Genomic DNA, 17,066 nt, shown 5'->3' with positions numbered 1-17,066 from the left:
GGGTCTGGATAATCGAAGAGTAAGGATATTAGTAATGATAATAAATCAGGAAATAGCTCAATGGTTAACGCACTGGATTCCCTTTGCGGAGATCCAGAGTTCGAATCCAGCTGCTGGACCTTACATTTCTTTCCTACCGAGGAACTTACATCTCATTGACCGGTAATTAGTTACGAGTGTAGCGAGAGTTTACGGTCCGGAGGCCAGCAGGCTTGGAAAAGTCTCTCCGGGTGCCAATGACCTCCAGTATTGACGAATATTAAATTAAATGAAAGACCGAGATGGAGAGTGAAAGAAGTAGCAGAAGACAAGGAGGCATGGCTTCCCAGTTTAATTGGTTTAGAAGTTTCCGAAAGTAATTATTATATTCAATTAATGTAGAGTTCCAAATACGTTTAAATACTTGAATTAGATTGTATGTCCTAGTAAAAAACAGCATTTACTCTCGAGTATTCTATTTTATTGGGCCATCATCAGAGATCTTCCCAAATATCGGCAATACTTAAGGCTTTCCACAGCCTTCTTTTAAGAAATATCAACTTATGTTGCTCAATGACTCTCATAATTTAACAATAGTTGCAGTAGATATTGATATCCTTACGCAACGAGCAAAGTAGGTACATTATTCTAACTACTATCTTACAAAAATACCTTGACGATAATTTGGTTTATAGCAAATTATAAAAAAAATAAATAAAACAATAGAAATAATTGGTTGAAGGCCAACTAGAGACAATTACTCTGTTGGTCTGTTCCTTTGCCTTACCCAACAGTCTACTCTGACCGAACATACTCTTTCCCCGCACAAAAACTGTCACTTAGGCCTCATTTAGAACGTCGACTGGAACCTCGAGCTAGACCTCTAAGATTTTAAGGATGGAATAGACAAGGGACACTTTTACAATTTGGTACAGATTTACACAATAATTTGATCTATGTAGTTTCGACTAGAGAGATTGTTTTTCTAGTCAAAACCACCGTAACTGATCAGATTATACAATGTTCCCAAAACCTACTATAGCACATAACTAACATACGATTCTGTATCTCAAAACTCACCTTATAAAATTTACCAAGACTTATCGTTTGTGTCCGACACAATCGAAACTAAATTCAGGTAGTACCGCGATAGATAATCCACAATACTTTCAACTCAAACTTAGAACTATATGGATACTAAAAAGGAAGTGTCACACAAATAATTTAAAGAGATTGAATTCCAGAACTACACCGGAAGTGTCATCACTGGACCTCTTCTTGATACAAGTGTTACAGCGTAGTTAGCTTGACCGTACTAACTTTTGTTTGATGGCAATTATTGTATTGTACGATATTGTATATTGTTTATTAAATATACATAATATACTCGTATATTTAAAAGCTTCATTAAAATTTAATTCAAGTTTTGTAAACGATTGATAGAAATTAATAGTCTGAAATTAAATGATACAAAGGACTGAAGTAATTGTATTGTTTTGAAGTCTTTGTAGAGAAGCGAGCACAAGTAACAAACAATCGACAGTAAAAAAGAAAAAAGAAATAAAAAAACGAAAACAAAACGTGGTTTCGCACGTCATTTGTTTAACTCTGTTAGAAAGAAGCCGAATTGTTTGTAGCCAGCTATCTCTCCATGTTGCGGCACTTTTTGTGAAGCTGCATCTCAATAGCGGTGCCTACTTAGGGGTGCCTACTTATTATTGGTCAATACATCTCAAATGTTAGTGGTAAATTAGCTTCTTAAGAGTAACTCTCATTAATTATAGCAAAAATATAATGATATTCATGAACAAGACCACAGAAACAAAGCAATAATATTTTTAAACAAATGAAACAAAAAATGTGATAAAATATTTTATGCATAAAATAATTATAAATCGTGGCGTGTTTAAGTTCATTCATAGTTTGCATGTATCGTGCCCACTATACCTTATCTTTAGAATAATTGTAATATTATTCTCTACTTAAATATAAGAAATTTTTAATTTTCATTAATATTCTTTTGTAGTTGAGAAGGTGAAAGTACTCGGAATATTCAGCTGATAACGTAAAGAATTCAGTTATGAGTTACTCTTAAGAAAATTAAATAACCACCTGCCAGCAGCGTGAAGTAGATAACTATTTTAAACTACTTCACAGGGTGAACAACTTTGCGAATTTTTTGAGGTAGTCATGATTATATGAAGGATAAGTTTTCAAGTTGTCCTTGATGCCTGGAAGAAATTAGAGGAGATCTTCTGCTTAAGCCTGTGAAATACCTACGACGTTGAGCAATGCTGTCAGATAGCTTTATGTGCTTTGGGCTTGCGTATTTGGTTTGAACCATTGGTGTTTCTGAGCTCTAAACTAAGGAAGGTCTTTGTGGGTCGCAGTGACTCTGAGCTTATTCCCCGTTTTAAGGATTCTATTCTACTGAATTTTCTTTACATCTTAGAAGGTGGGAGTCCCTCTTGAGAGAGAAAGATTATTGTCTTGAGTCTTGTGTTTAGAATAGGATCATAGAATTTTTGGAACAAGAGGCTATTCCTCGCTAGGTTCAACTCAACCAATTATCTCATATCACATTATCATAACAATTATGATAATATCGTATAGCTTAACATTAAACTCCACAAATTTTACAATACCCTGAAGAAGGTAATCTATTTACCGAAACGTTGGAATGTAGAAAGGAATATGTTTGTGAATTTATTGACCGCACCTCAACATTCCCCAAAATCATGTATCTTTTATCTTATATATTGTTGTATCTTGTAGATTATTAATTTTTTTAGTAAAGGAAAATAATTGATCTTCATCCTTCAGTCTTCTAAATCGTTTCAATTCTCGTTGTTTGTTGTGTATAGGTTTCTTCCGAGTTAAACAAAGGTCCAGTGTCATCCCCTGGTTAGCGGTACAGTATTTGTGTACATTAGTAGTTCACTATTTAACGATATACGAGGTGTGGCTATTAAATAACGCGACTATTGCTATAAAACATTTTATTTTAAATTTAGTTACTATCACCTTCAATATACACCCCTCCCCTATCCCTACATCTCTCCATGCGAATTTACCATTGTTCGAAACAGTGCTGGAAGTCTTTTTCTGTGAGCTCCTGCATGACGCGTACCGCTTTTTCTTTCGCAACTTCAACGGACTGAAATTGAGTTCCTTTTAACGCAGATTTGACTTTGGGGATAAAAGTCTTATGGGGCCAAATCAGGCGAATAAGGCGGATGGCCTAAAACTGGGATAATGTACTTGGCTAGAAACATCTTGACAGACAATGCAGTGTGAGCCGGCGCGTTGTCTTGATGGAGAACCCATGACTGGTTCTTCCAGAAATCGGGTCGTTTTTTTTCTTACTCTTTCACGGAGTTGAGCAAGTACCTCACGGTAGTAATGTTGATTAATTATAATCGATATTTTCATCCGTTTTGGACGTGGAAGGGCTATCTGGGCGTTCATCATCTCCAACGTCTTCTCGGCCATCTTGGAAGCGCTTGAACCACTCAAAAACTCGAGCACTTGATCAACATTCATCGCCATAAACTTCTTTTAATAAAAGATAAGTTTCAGTAGCGGTTTTACCAAGATTCATGTGAAATTTCACGACTACTATATGTGTAGTATCATGTTTTCGGCAAAACGAAACTAATACCTCTTACACAAACGACGATTCCGGTCAGACAGATTTCTCTACAAACACCGTGAGACGCTGCAATCGTAAGAGAAGGCTTTACGCTGCACAGCTATCGGTCGTTAGGATTTGGCGCATGCATAGTTCTTCTGTAGCAGCATCAGTCTCGTTATTTAATAGCCACACCTCGTAGTTAGATTCGAATCTTCTCTTAGAGTAAATGTCGTATGTACTCTTTACGCATTTAGATAAACTTGCCAGGGTTAGGCAACTTGTGAATTTAGGTGTAAATGAATGTATGTTAGATTGTGTGTGAGAATGCGATGATAAGATTTCTGAGTCGTATGCAAATGTTGCTGAGATGAACTGGGATGTCTGCTTTGTACAAAGAATATACAAGTGGACATGGCGCACTTCCTTCAGGTATTAGAGGCAATTAGAGAATTTTTAACTTCGCGACACCCTAAAGTCCCAAATTATTAAAAAAAATATTTATTTACTCTCATGAGTTCAGGTGTTTAATTGAAAAAGAGTAATTTTAGAGAAAATTCAACCAAAAGCAGCAACTCCAATGTATTTTAAACATATTAATGAAAAAGGAATCAATTCAATTCTGCAATCAGAAGTTAATGAACCATCTTTTTACATTAGTAATTATTATAAATTGGAAGCTGAGAGGGACAACTTTATTCAACCTGCAATCAGCAATATATCTACTTGCAACTATCTTAGAGAACTTATATGGAAACTCAACTATTTTAACTTAATGATCAATTGACATCCAATTTAGTTTTAAATTACAAACACACAACTTTAGAAGTTAATGAATAGTGGAAAAACTATTGTGAACTTTTTTATTTAATGTTTTTTACGATAGTTTTTTTGTTTAAATATTCTCATTATATATTTTAATAATTAAAAGATATTGAGATTAATAGTTAGTATTTTACTTCTTTTTTTTTATTATGAATATCAGGATCTAATCACTTCCTGGCTCTTTGGACTTGTTGAACTTCTTTTACCAACTTCATTAAAATTGATTAATTAATTACCTCTTCTTCCCTGGTATAAATAGTATTTTCTATCAAGGTATGTCATAAATATGAATAGTCTGAGAGCTTCTTTGTTGTAGGAGTTATTTTAAGAGAACAACAACTAATTATTACTACATTTTAATGCTTTAATAACAACCTGCGCATGTAGCTGTAGGAGCTGCCCCCGACGCCGCCTTCTGTCAACGATAAGAGTCCTGGTTCGTCTGACCTGGTTTTTCTATACTTGGTTGCTTGCTTTCAACTTCCATTACCGCGCTTTTGTCGAAGAAACCATAAATTTCTGGAGTAAGTTGCCTATCCTGAGGTTTTATGTATTTTAGGGTATTGGACCACAATTTCTGCTGGCCAATGTCTCAGAGATGGTGATGATGCTCATTTTACTATGACCTGGGCTTCAATTTCTTTCTCCATATCACTTTTTCTTCTACCTCAAATTCTGCGTGAGGAGTTTTTCCCTTTATCTGAGTAGTTTTTCTATTGTTTTTGACATTAGTTTTGTGGGTGAACAAGGAACTAATGGTTTTAAATTCTTTCCACTAGCCTTTGTGTCGCCGACACTATATTTCCTCTTGGGGTGTTGAAACGATCTAACAACGCAACGCAAGCTTTCTTCTCCAGCGTACATTTTTTTAAGCAGCAGCTTAGATACCTGCAGATAATGATAGCTAACCCTCTTGATCTGGTGAAGAAAAGACTTGAGATTCTGGGTATTAGTTTCCATTCATAAAACAAAAAGGAAAAAAAAATCCACTCCGTTATGGCTATGATGATGCTCTTCTAATAATAATGACACTATCCGGCGTACCGACAACTTGGTCATTAGCGCCATCTCATCACTTTAAAGCCCCTCGTACTCGGGTGGCACCTCCTCCTCCCTCGTTATATCCTTTACTGCTTCCATCGGGAAGTAGTATGGAGCCAAGGGACACTGGAGCATATCTTCCCTCGTCAACCATCCACTCCAGTCGACTCCAGTCGACGTATCTTGTTTGGTATAATTACTCGATTAGCTATAATTATGAGGGATTTCAGCGTAATAGTTTCTTTTAGAAACTCTTTATAGCTTCTTCAAAAATTTCACAGAAGCCTCAAATAAGCAGTGAATTTTTTCATGCACTTTGAATAAAGAAATAATTAATAAATAATAATAAATAATTCTTTCAGTTAATTACCTGTGGTGATGGTACTGTTGATAATGTGAGTGCCAGGGTTCTGAGGTCGTGGCACAGTGGTACATACTGGGCTCCGCTCCATGGTACCCTGTTGGCTCGCCCGCACTACTCGAACTGCTGCTAGAGTTGCTGTTCCAGAATGAGGGCGGGAAATTGCGCGAAGTCATTGGTGACCAGTCTGGAAAATAATAGAATAAAAATACATTGTAATAGTTGTGAAAAATTCATTATAATTTATTTGTAAAACATGTAGCAATTTAATACTAAAAATTTATTCAACTTAGAACAGAATTACAAGAATACTTCTACAAAAGGATCAAGGCAAGAGGATTTCATAGCAAGCTTGCTTTCAGTTTGACCTTTGAAAAAGTAATTAGAGAGGCAAGCTATGAGCTAAGGGCAGTTTTCTTTTTGAGTTTGTTCAGGTGCACGGCTACGCCTTTGTAGATACTCCTTTGTTAGTAGATCGGCTAACAGCCCCCTTCAGCAATGGGCTTAGTCATAAATAAAGAAAAGACTTAGTAAATGTGTACACGAAGGCCGGCCACAATGAAACAAGTCTGATCCGTCATTGCAGATATTCGACGGACAACAGTAGCAGCAGGCAATAAATGCTATTCCGGCTTGTTGAAGAATCTAATTTATTGTCAAACGAGATGCTAGCTCCCCAAAACACTGTTCTATTAGCGAGGCAAGCTTGTGTTCGCCGGCCAAAATGACAAGAGACTGAGTACCAAGAAAGGTATTTAGAAGGAATACTCTTCGGTAACGGATGAGCCGGCGACCAAGGTAGAGATAGGCAGATGGTATTATGGCAGTTGCAAGAAGCTTGCTGGAATTGGACAGTGGCTGCACAAAATAGAGCAGAATGGCGACGGTACATTAAGGAGGACGAGAACTTCCTAGGATCATTCAAATCCGGAAAAAATTACCATTAAAATAAAATAATAGCGAACTGCAGCAGTACTATTTACTTATTTTAATTTGTATTCTTCTATGCACATACTAATCGTTAGCAGCATAACTTTGCATCTGAGAAAATGAACCATTTTCGTCTTCGTTTTCCTCAAAGAAATTTCTTGTAACTAAATCAATATAATGTGCAATCGGTTTAGCGTTTGAAAACACCAGAAAAAAAACCTCATCAATTAGTCTGAAGAGAGGAGCGTTAAATAACTTAAAAACAGCCATTTTGTCTAAATTATTGTGGCAGCTTACATATCTTCAGAAACGATCTTACTAAAAATTCGACTAAATGAAATCAGTAGTTCTTAAATGAAAAAAAATTATACATTTATTTTGAACCCGAAAGCGCCCTCGTCACAGAATGGTCTTTCCTAGGAAATCTAATAACCTCTCTAAAGATCAGTTGAGTCTTAGTTGAATCCTGAAAGAGTGAAGGATTGTTATTCTCGGTCCCGTAGCTCTGAGACGGCTTTCAATTCTGGCGCCTAAATTCCCTTGTTGTAAACAAAAACTAAAAAAGCTTAACTTTTCCGCAACTTTGCTTTAAGATCTTGATGTAGAAATGGAAGTGAGCAGTTTATTAAATTTATTGAGCAATGTACGCACAAATTTTTATTAATTGCAATGTAGTAGAGATGGAATGCGAAGGCTTACAATTTAGGACCATAATGTACACGATGTCACTTAGATGACATTGGAGCAAATATGTATTTAAAATGTATTTTATTATATCGATAAAATCAAATGAGTTAAACTAGAATAAGATTATAAAAAAGAAATTCTATATTATACAAGTGTGTGATTGTAGGTTGAGGGAGTTCTATCGGCGGGATCTTTAGGGATATGCCGAGCCAGATCTCTCTCTCTGGAGCAGAGATGCACTCTAATGTAATATCGAGCGGCTCGCATTGCCTACAGTTGTTAGTTTAATGCCCCATGAGAAGCAACTGTTGGCTATATATCCTGCACAACTGCCTCGTTCCCCTCTCACCGCTGCGCAGAAGGGTAAATTGTTCTCCACAGCAATGGCGGACATTCGCTCTCTTGGAAGAAAAGAAAAAGAAGAAGAAAAAGTCCACATTCCAAAATAATTGCAGTCGACCCGCTGGAGAACGAAAATTGTAGACCGCCGCTGCAACCATACAAATACTTTTACCAACCACTAACACTGCCTTCATATACACCATAGTATATATTATATACTAAGTAACAAACTTCACTCTTCTTGTATTCGTTTTTTTCTTCTTAATTTCTTCGGTTGGGACCCAATTTTGAAGGAAATATTTTAATGAAGAGATATTTTGCTTCAAATCAATTAGAATTTTGAAATCAATATAAACATCTGGCGTGAGCAACTTCCTCATTCTATCATTTACAAAGTTCAAACATAATTTCCTTTAAGCTCAGAATTTCGAATAACTTCGAATTCTTCTTAATAACACCTAAACAGTTTGTAAATAATGCTGATATAGCATAAAGTAATGTAGCATTTCTTGAATGATGACTTCATAGTTGGTTTTAAAAGGTGTATTGGAGTCTCCTTTATCTTGGAGCAGAATCTGCAAGCACCAGCAAGTTTGAAGACCAGCTGTTTGTATTGTCTTTCGAAAGGACAATAAGGAATCCTTAGAGAAACTCAGACATCAAAAATCCGCCTATTTTTGTTTAAATTGAAGCATTTGCCCAGGCTGAATTTCGATTGTCTCCGAGCTAGGTAAACACTTCAGAGCCTAGCTTCTACTTTCTGAGCTTCTCGTGGAGTAGCCTTTGGTTATCCCACCACAGTGTCCGGGCCTGATAAGTGGAATGGAGTGTCTTGGCTTGCCAGGATGTAGAGCTCATCATTTCCAGCAACGCCAACATATCCTGGCGCCGATCAAAACGTGACTTTATTACTCTTACTTAGATAAGAAGGCCAAAGTACAATAGACCCTCTGGATCTAGGTGGCGTCGGCCTTCCGTCCAATCCTCGAAGAATCTGAAGAATTCCAAAAGTACTTTTGAGCTGAAAAATCGTGAACTTCGGTGCTTTATTGGCAGGCTGGCTTTTGGACTGCGATAACAGCAACAAATCTTACAATTAACATGACCTTACTTCAAAGATCTGCTGCAATTGCTAAAGCATGACGATAACTTTAGCTGCACTATTTGAACAGAAGAGGAAGTAATCGCTTGAACTTAATAATCTTATTCAGGATATTGAAATTATAAACAATCTGACACTTTTAGCAACTGATATTAAAAACTTCCCTTTAGGTCTATTGGAAAATGTTCGAAGGCTGGGAGGTACTTTGTAAAATGAAATAATAAAGTAACTTTACATGAAAAATAGGTGAATTTAGTTTGTTCGATTGATTTTTATTTATTGTAAGATTCTGAGATATGTTTTTTGATTAATAGTTACTGAAATAAAAGGCAGGAGTTTTTGTTTTTTCTAATTATGGATTTAAACAAATTTTGATTTAGTTGTACTTAAATTGTTAGACTAAACAGAGATAAGAAAAAGTAATCGAAATCTTATGTTTTTTTTTACTTAGTCCATTTGTTTTAACAAAAAATTGTGACAAAGTCTAATGATTATTTTTGTGTTTGTTGTGAGTTAGTTATAGTAAAATTGAAATAGACAATCAGGGAAATGAATTTCACTAACATAGAAATGCAATAGAGTGAAGTCCAGGGCAATAAACTATATCAACAGTGGATAGTGGTGTTCAATACCAGGGAATTCCTGCAGCCATTGTTTGAATTCTTGGAGGCGTTGGGATTCAGATGGAGGAGGACGGCGACCTTGCTACCGACTAACCAGCTACTGCCCTGATTCTACCGTTATCACCTCTATTTATTAATCAGCCACTATTATTATCAATAAAAATATCTTTTTATACTATTGTTTGCCTATACACATACATGTATGTTTACGCATAATGTAGATTTAAAACCTCAATACTAAAAATAATAATCACGTTTATTGATTCTAGCTTGAACTGTTCTTACCAAAATAAACATGCTTTATTTTCTTTCTAGTCAGTGGATACCAAATATTTTGAATCTTAAGTATATAATGCAAATTTTTTAGTAAAATACTTGAAAAGTAAACAGAAAAGTTCGTTTGAATACGGCAAAGCCGTGTAATGGTTGGGCAAAGATTAGTTAAGGGTTTGCCAATTTATTGTTATATCGAGAACTGCTTTTAATTTAAGTGAATTAAGTTTTTTAAAGCCAGTCTTACTGAATATAAATGAGTTCTGTGATGCACTTTGTTTAATTTATTTCATTTGAGCCCATTTTATATGGAATGATCTATCTATAAAAGTGACAAACATAGAACAGACTTTCTTTGCAATGGCGCCAATATTAATAACTTCCTATTTTTCTAAGGCCAGAATTTAACTGGGCGCAGATATGAAGAACACCTGCAATTATCTGCGCATAAATTTGAAGATGTGCAAAGCAATACGAGCTTCGGATTGTAAAACAAAAAGCATTGAAGAACTCAAACCGGGGATAGAAGATAGCGGCCAAGTTCAGAGCTGGTGAACGTCTTCAATGGAATTAAAATCGACAACTATGCTGACATTCTCATGTAAAAGACAAAGATGACTTTCGAAAAAAACTGCCATGGTTTTACTTTAATATTGGCACTATTGTAAAGTTTATAAACTTATACACCTTGCAATCATCATGTATTCTTATGTTGAACATATTTATGTTCATAAATAATAGAGAAGCATCGCAATTACCTTGATAATCCAGTAACAAAAATCTTAGAACTTCAATTTTCGATTAAGAATATCCTTAATTTTAGGCAATTAATTATATATACATGAATATACTGGGAAAACAGGGAAAGTAACACCTCAATGAAAGGGTGCTATAAGTGCTAAGCTAAGGAAGCGCACATTTACGGTCCTCCCAGAACGGATGGGAAAACTAGGCGCTAACCCGAAGGAAACACGCGGCTTGTCTGTGACACAATCCTCTCTCCGAGACGTCAATTTTGGTTAGAATCATTAAAAATCAAAAATATTTCTCATCATGATTCAGCGCTGCAAGGCTTTTATTTAAAATTAAATTAATCGCCTATTCATTAGAGGCAGGACTTAACATCCACTACCAAATTAAGGTTCGTGGACGTGGGATGTATCTTAAACTTAACTATTAACATTATCTGATAAATACAGTAAATTAGCCTGTAATAGGGATGTTCCATTTTCTAGTGAGCCCTCGAATTGACTACATCTTTCAGAGTAGCTAATAATTGTTAATTTCTAAGCAGAAGCAAGTTTAGTTTCTCTTAATGCGCTTATGAATATCTATATTCATTTCAACTAAAACCAGAGTTCACTTAAATATTTTATCATCCTGAGAAGTAGCTTTCCAGTGAAACAGATAAATTGTTTTGGCTGTATTAATTGAAAAAATGATAAATATAAGATTAATATATTTGATATATTAATAAGCATTGATTTAATTAGAAATGGAACAGATTTTATTTCAGTAAAGATGAATTTAACTCTAAAGTTCATTAATATCACCGCCGATATGGAGGATAATAAAAAATGTAGATAATTTGAATAATTAAAAAATCGTGAAGCGGACTGATCCAAAGTAGGCTTCTGTTTGCCTAAGTTTGAAATTAACAATACAAAATAATTTCCCAATCATTGTTAAAATACTTGCGCTTAATTAATATCATTGCAGGTGTAAAAGATAAAGGAATTGCAATAAAGTATTTACGTTGAACTCATTAATGACGTTAAGGCAATCAAGTAAAGTGTTTGAGAAAGAAATATCATTCACAATAATGTTCTGTTTCTCCTTCAAACAGAAAGGAAAAAAGAGTCTGTCTTCCTTTTTCCTGTATTATAGTTGTCCAAGTTTAGTCTGTTATTGTGCAATACGAGAACACACGTGCACCACAAACCTTGAATGCGAGTATTTCTTTGTAAAATACTCATCAGTTTTAGCTGGAATTATTTCAAGTCTCTAGTTCAGGTCAGAATATTATCTTTTCTTTTGCTCGAATATCGCTAAGATTCCGTGGATTTGGTCTAACAAGCGAGCTGCCTAAAAGGTCATCCTGTTTAAGTGGGCATCACGTATTTGTTGTGTGGTGGCTTGGTTGTGTGACATATCCTCAAGTCTCCAGGGAGTATGCTGAACTCAAACAGTTGCACGCATGTAAACTATGGCTGCAGCCCCCTCTGAATATTTTGTGGATTGGTGTGACAGCAAAACTGTTACTCGTAGGGAACCAAAGATCCCAGATCCCCTCGGGATTTTAGCAGTTTGTCAATGCATTGAAATATTTTTGTACACACTTCCATGCGGTTCTCCTGCATCTTCAGGGCAGATAGAATATTGAGAAATCCCTTGCAAGATCGGAAATTGTATAACAGTTAGGTAAGATTTTAGAGTAACGTAGTAAGAGCTAGGTAGAACAGCCTCCAAAAGAGACCTACACATCATACACCGACTGCCAGCTTAAGCAAAATTTGAGGTTCAAGATCTATTGTAGTAGTGCCCACAACAAAATGGATCGCCCAGGTAGTTAGCAGAGAGCTACCAAGTCAAAAATAAAGATCAGAAATAGTTTGATGGCACCAGAACATTTCATTATGCGAGGTTGGGTAGATAAAAAGACGTTGATTTGTTTCGTTCAGGTGGTATATGTACTTGGGTAATAGATACGTATCATTTGATTGCGCAAAATAGAATGTTGTTCTTGAGGTTGAGTTTTAAATGGTGTAAGAAAGATGGTAGCTATAGGCAAGTTGTTCGGCAATCGTACAGTCCATGAAGTTGTATCATGACGCGCACTTCGAAAAGGCATTATTAAGTAATGTTGTGTTCATACTATCGCCTGTTCCTTAACTGTTTTTAAATAGAAGTAAGTTTCGAAATTAGTCCCGACATATTTGAGTTTTGATTAACAAAGCATTAGGATTGAATCGTTTGGGGAAGAAGTTTTTTGTATTAATGACGAGTCCCGTGGTGGATAAGCCTAACCGCTAATAAATCGGTAGTCTAAAGACGGTATTTCAGGAGTAGATTTTCTTCTACTGTTGGATTTGCAGAGAAGTAGACACTGCTATAGTGTTTTTAAATTGTTCTCTATGTAGATGTTAGCAGTTGAGTGAATAGAGTTTGCTGGACAGCAAATTATCTATTCATTGATGTGATAACGTGTTCTTTCTGCGCAGAGTTTCTCTGAGAAGCAATATCGAATCGTTTTCAAGAAGGATATTGAGTTACTGCTAGTTATTTAGTCCGATGCACTCCACGAAAGCAAAATTAGAGGAATTTAGAACAAGTGGGGAAGAATTGTATTGATAAATGTGGTGAGAAGAGCTATAAGTGGCGTAAGTTTGCTTTTGGCGTAGGAAAGCGAAGAATTCAAAATGGTGAGGATTTTTCTTTCTAGTGTGAACGTTAACTTCTTCAAATTTACATATAAATTTCAAATTTTATATCATTGTCGAAGTTCTGAATCATCTGATATAGTCAGATAGCATGACCACGTCATCGGAATATGCAAGCATATAATTGCTCGCCATCTAGTCCATCAAACAGATCATTTAAATACCCGACAAATAAGGATCAGCAGGAGAACGCTTGGTTGAAGTCATCACTTAAATTAAGGCAGAAAAATATTTGGAAAGTAAAATAGGAAAATGTTTATTTACCAGAAAGAGATTGAGATATTAAAGAATACCCTGACAGTTCCGTAGAAATTAATAGCATCATTGCGAGTGGGCGTGCATAATGACAATAGAATAGAAATACCAGAAGTTGTATATCATGCTACCGGCAAACTTGATCTTTGGTTATATATTTCTTAAGCGATCCAAACTAGATAAATAGATAGTCCAATGGTTGGATAAGAATAAAACATTGGTTTGCTACTCTGTCTAACCAGTCTAAAAACAATAAAAGAGGCTAGGCTCGTGGGAAAGCTTGGCCAGGTAATTGATTTGAGATCTGAGATTAGCATCTATAAGGACACAATACCTGGGGCTTGGTGCTGGCTGTCCTCTACCACAAAACTACCAGCGGACCCTGTTATCAACCCTGTCGTTACTCTTAGTCCTCCTAGAGTACCAAGTAGCAGGTGGAATCAGTAATTAAATGTTGTTCTTTTTTGTTGGTCGTAGATCTATGAAACGGTTGGTTAGAACGGTGACTTTATAGTTAGCTATCGTCAACTTCATCCCTTCTTTATAAGTTCAACAAATTTAACAGAAAATCAACAAATTCAATGATTAAAACTTGAATGATTTACATTTCTTGAGTTTGAGCTCGATTTGAAAAGTGAGCTTTCATTATCGCGGAATTTTGAGAATAAATTAGTTTCTTCTTAATATTAAATACAATTTTGTTTTTGCATAAATTCAGTGATAACACTTTGGGCTCAGGCAAAGAGGTATAAATTCGGGTCCTCGCAATACTGCCTTTATATTTTCTCTTCTTTGGGTCCAGATTCCAATCCTGTTTTTTTTATTTCTTTTCCCTATCGAAGCAAACATTGACTTATTCCAGAAAACCGTGCTAAGTACAAGACATAGGCGGCAGTTATTTATTAAAGTGAACTTGCATTAAACCGGTCTAATATTTAAGCAAAGAAATATTGTAACTGCTATTACTATGGCAACAAGACAATAAATTGATAAATAATAAGTAAAGTGACACTGTGTTTACAGTAAGATTGTAGAGACAAATATTATACTTGTGTTAGAGTTAAATGTAAGGAGGTTATATTATATCGGTGAGAGCTAATTAGAGTATGTAGCACTGAACCAAATTTATGAGCTTAGTTAACTTAGCAACAAGGTGGTTTAATTTAACAATGACTTTTAAAAAACAAGTTTAAACATTTATGATAATTACATAATCACAAATTTACAATCATGGTCAGCAATAATAAAACTATTACAGGCCAATGTTGTTGAACCAATACGCACTCCATCAAAAAATGTATCCATCAATTGACCGCCAGCTTCTAGATGAAAATCTAACGGTAGCCAGGTCGACTAGATTCCAAGACTTCGCGTGGCAGACATGAACTCACATAGTTTATCATATTTAGGATTAAACTAGCAGCTAATGGCGTAAATCTAGGACGCTAGTAAAGTATCTAGGACGGCAGATATCTGAGCCAACGAAGAACTTGTCTATTCTTATCAACACTCATGGCAAATTATTAGATGATAACGCTTTTTTAAGATCTTCATTAACTAACAGAAGTTCAAAATACATATAGAGACAGAAAAAGAGATATACAAGAAATAAACGCAACACACAGTAATGTACAAAAAACTGGTTTAAGTTCAACAGGGAGAATGGCGGATTTTTAGTATTCTACGAAATTTGCAACCAGAATTGTTCATTAGTTATTAATTAATTCTCAAAAGTTTTTATTGAACAATATCTTTAGGCTTACGACAATAAGCAGGCTGAGAGCGAACCACGCGGTGTGCGGATCGTATCTTCACACGATCAACAAAAGGTCCTCTCCTCTTTGCGTAGATTGCAATGAGGAGGAGGATTTCAAACATATAACAATGATATTGAAGTAGAAAGGAAACGAATGTTTGTCGACTTGTACAGGTATTTAGATGCACCATTTCGCTACGAATACATAATATTCTTCACCAACATCTATATGCTTAAATCTTTAGCATAGCTAGCAAAGAAATATGAATGTATTTAAAAGTTATAGCCGATTAGAATGAATGGTAGAAAATGTTTAGAGAAGGATTACGTGATTTTAATTTCGGTTAAGCTATAAGGATGGCAGGAATATTGAGTACCTACTGGTCCATCCATTAGTTGTAGTTTATGTAAATAGTTGTATATACGTAGTAGAGGGATGAATGTGTAAAGCGAATGTATTTATAAGCAAGAATGGAGAGTGAGTGATATTCTAGTGTTTCTAGACCAGGGGTGGACAAAGTGCGGCCCGCGGGTCGCTTGCGGCCCTTTTAACATTTTCCTGCGGCCCGCGGCACAAAACGGCAAATAATAAAAATTTAAATCTTAAAATATTTCAAATTTTATGTTAATAAAGGTAATTTTTGCTAGTACAATTATTGTCTCTGCGTTCAAATCTTATATTCGTAATCCGCGCTCTTTCTTTGTATGATCACTCGACTTTTAGTACGCCATTTTTACACCGACACAAAGCGTGTTTTCCCTTCTTCTCTAGTTATTTATTTTATACTGATGTACAAATGTGATTGCAATCGCATTATTTTCATTTCGTCTGGCTTTTAATAGAAAAAATGATGAAGCAATTTCATAGAAGTCACTAATGCCGTTTTTTTGTTGATTTGTTAATAAATTTCATTTTAATTAATAATCTGTATTATAATTAATAAATAAAAACCCGAAATAAATATAAAAAGAAATATATATAAAAAGAAACATATATACGAGTATATATACTGCGGCCCTCGGTAATAAACCAATAACCTTTTGCGGCCCTCGGTAATAAACCAATACCCCTATGTGGCCCTTTACAGAAAAAGATTGCCCACACCTGTTCTAGACGATACTGGCTGTATACATAGACGATGCTGGCTGTTTGGCGAAAGCAAATGCCAAAAAAATACAAAAAAAATTCTTTAGGTAAATTCATTTAATTTGGTACAAAAATTCTCGTTTACTGCGCTCACGATCAGCCACTTCGCTAAATGAAACGGGTTCTTGGTATAAAATATTTTTTCAGTTCCTAATAAAAAATATTAAAAAATCACTATTTAGTTACTGTTAACATTTTACAAACATGATAATCGCTGGTAACAAGGTAATCGCTGTTATAGTAAACTATCTACCACTCGTACATCGAAAGCCGGTGTAACGCATCTAGCAGCAATCCCTCCTCACCAACCTTTACTACGGATCTTCCTCATAACTCAGATATAAATATTTGTGCAGATGCAAACGAATTTCTCATCCAATCTCATCGCTTCAGTGCACCTTAACCCACTGCAACCCTTTAAAGTTAAACGGAGTAATGGTAACCATTTAAAATTGCAGCATTTACGGTTAGAAAATGAAAACGCCTAACTGTACGACTAATTCCGCTATTCAATAGACCGTCAATCCTGAGTGTTAGCAATTAAATATTTTTATATAAGGTTATACTCAGATTTGTAATAACTTACGCCGCTTCACGATGTAGTGTTGAAGAAGTTGAAGATGAAGAAGTTTCAAACTGCAGCATTGATGTGCTCATAAAACAACTTAATAAAA

General features: G+C 35.4%; 1 protein-coding gene across 3 annotated transcripts in view; it reads right to left on the bottom strand.

Annotated features, from left to right (window-relative positions):
• The window catches only part of vg (transcription factor vestigial), a 126,900-nt gene that overhangs the window by 23,256 nt on the left and 86,578 nt on the right, over positions 1-17,066 (bottom strand). For all 3 annotated transcript variants that reach the window (XM_074133718.1, XM_074133710.1, XM_074133701.1), the window contains one exon: positions 5,847-6,024. In XM_074133718.1, the coding sequence (XP_073989819.1) occupies positions 5,847-6,024 (178 nt within the window). The remainder of the gene's footprint in view (positions 1-5,846; positions 6,025-17,066) is intronic.

The sequence above is a fragment of the Rhodnius prolixus genome, unplaced genomic scaffold (genome assembly GCF_049639745.1).
Source record: "Rhodnius prolixus isolate KJV_2025 unplaced genomic scaffold, Rpr scaffold_1, whole genome shotgun sequence".
In the NCBI taxonomy this organism is placed as follows: domain Eukaryota; kingdom Metazoa; phylum Arthropoda; class Insecta; order Hemiptera; family Reduviidae; genus Rhodnius; species Rhodnius prolixus.
Note: the sequence above shows the minus strand (reverse complement) of the source record. Positions and strands in the feature narration are given on the sequence as shown.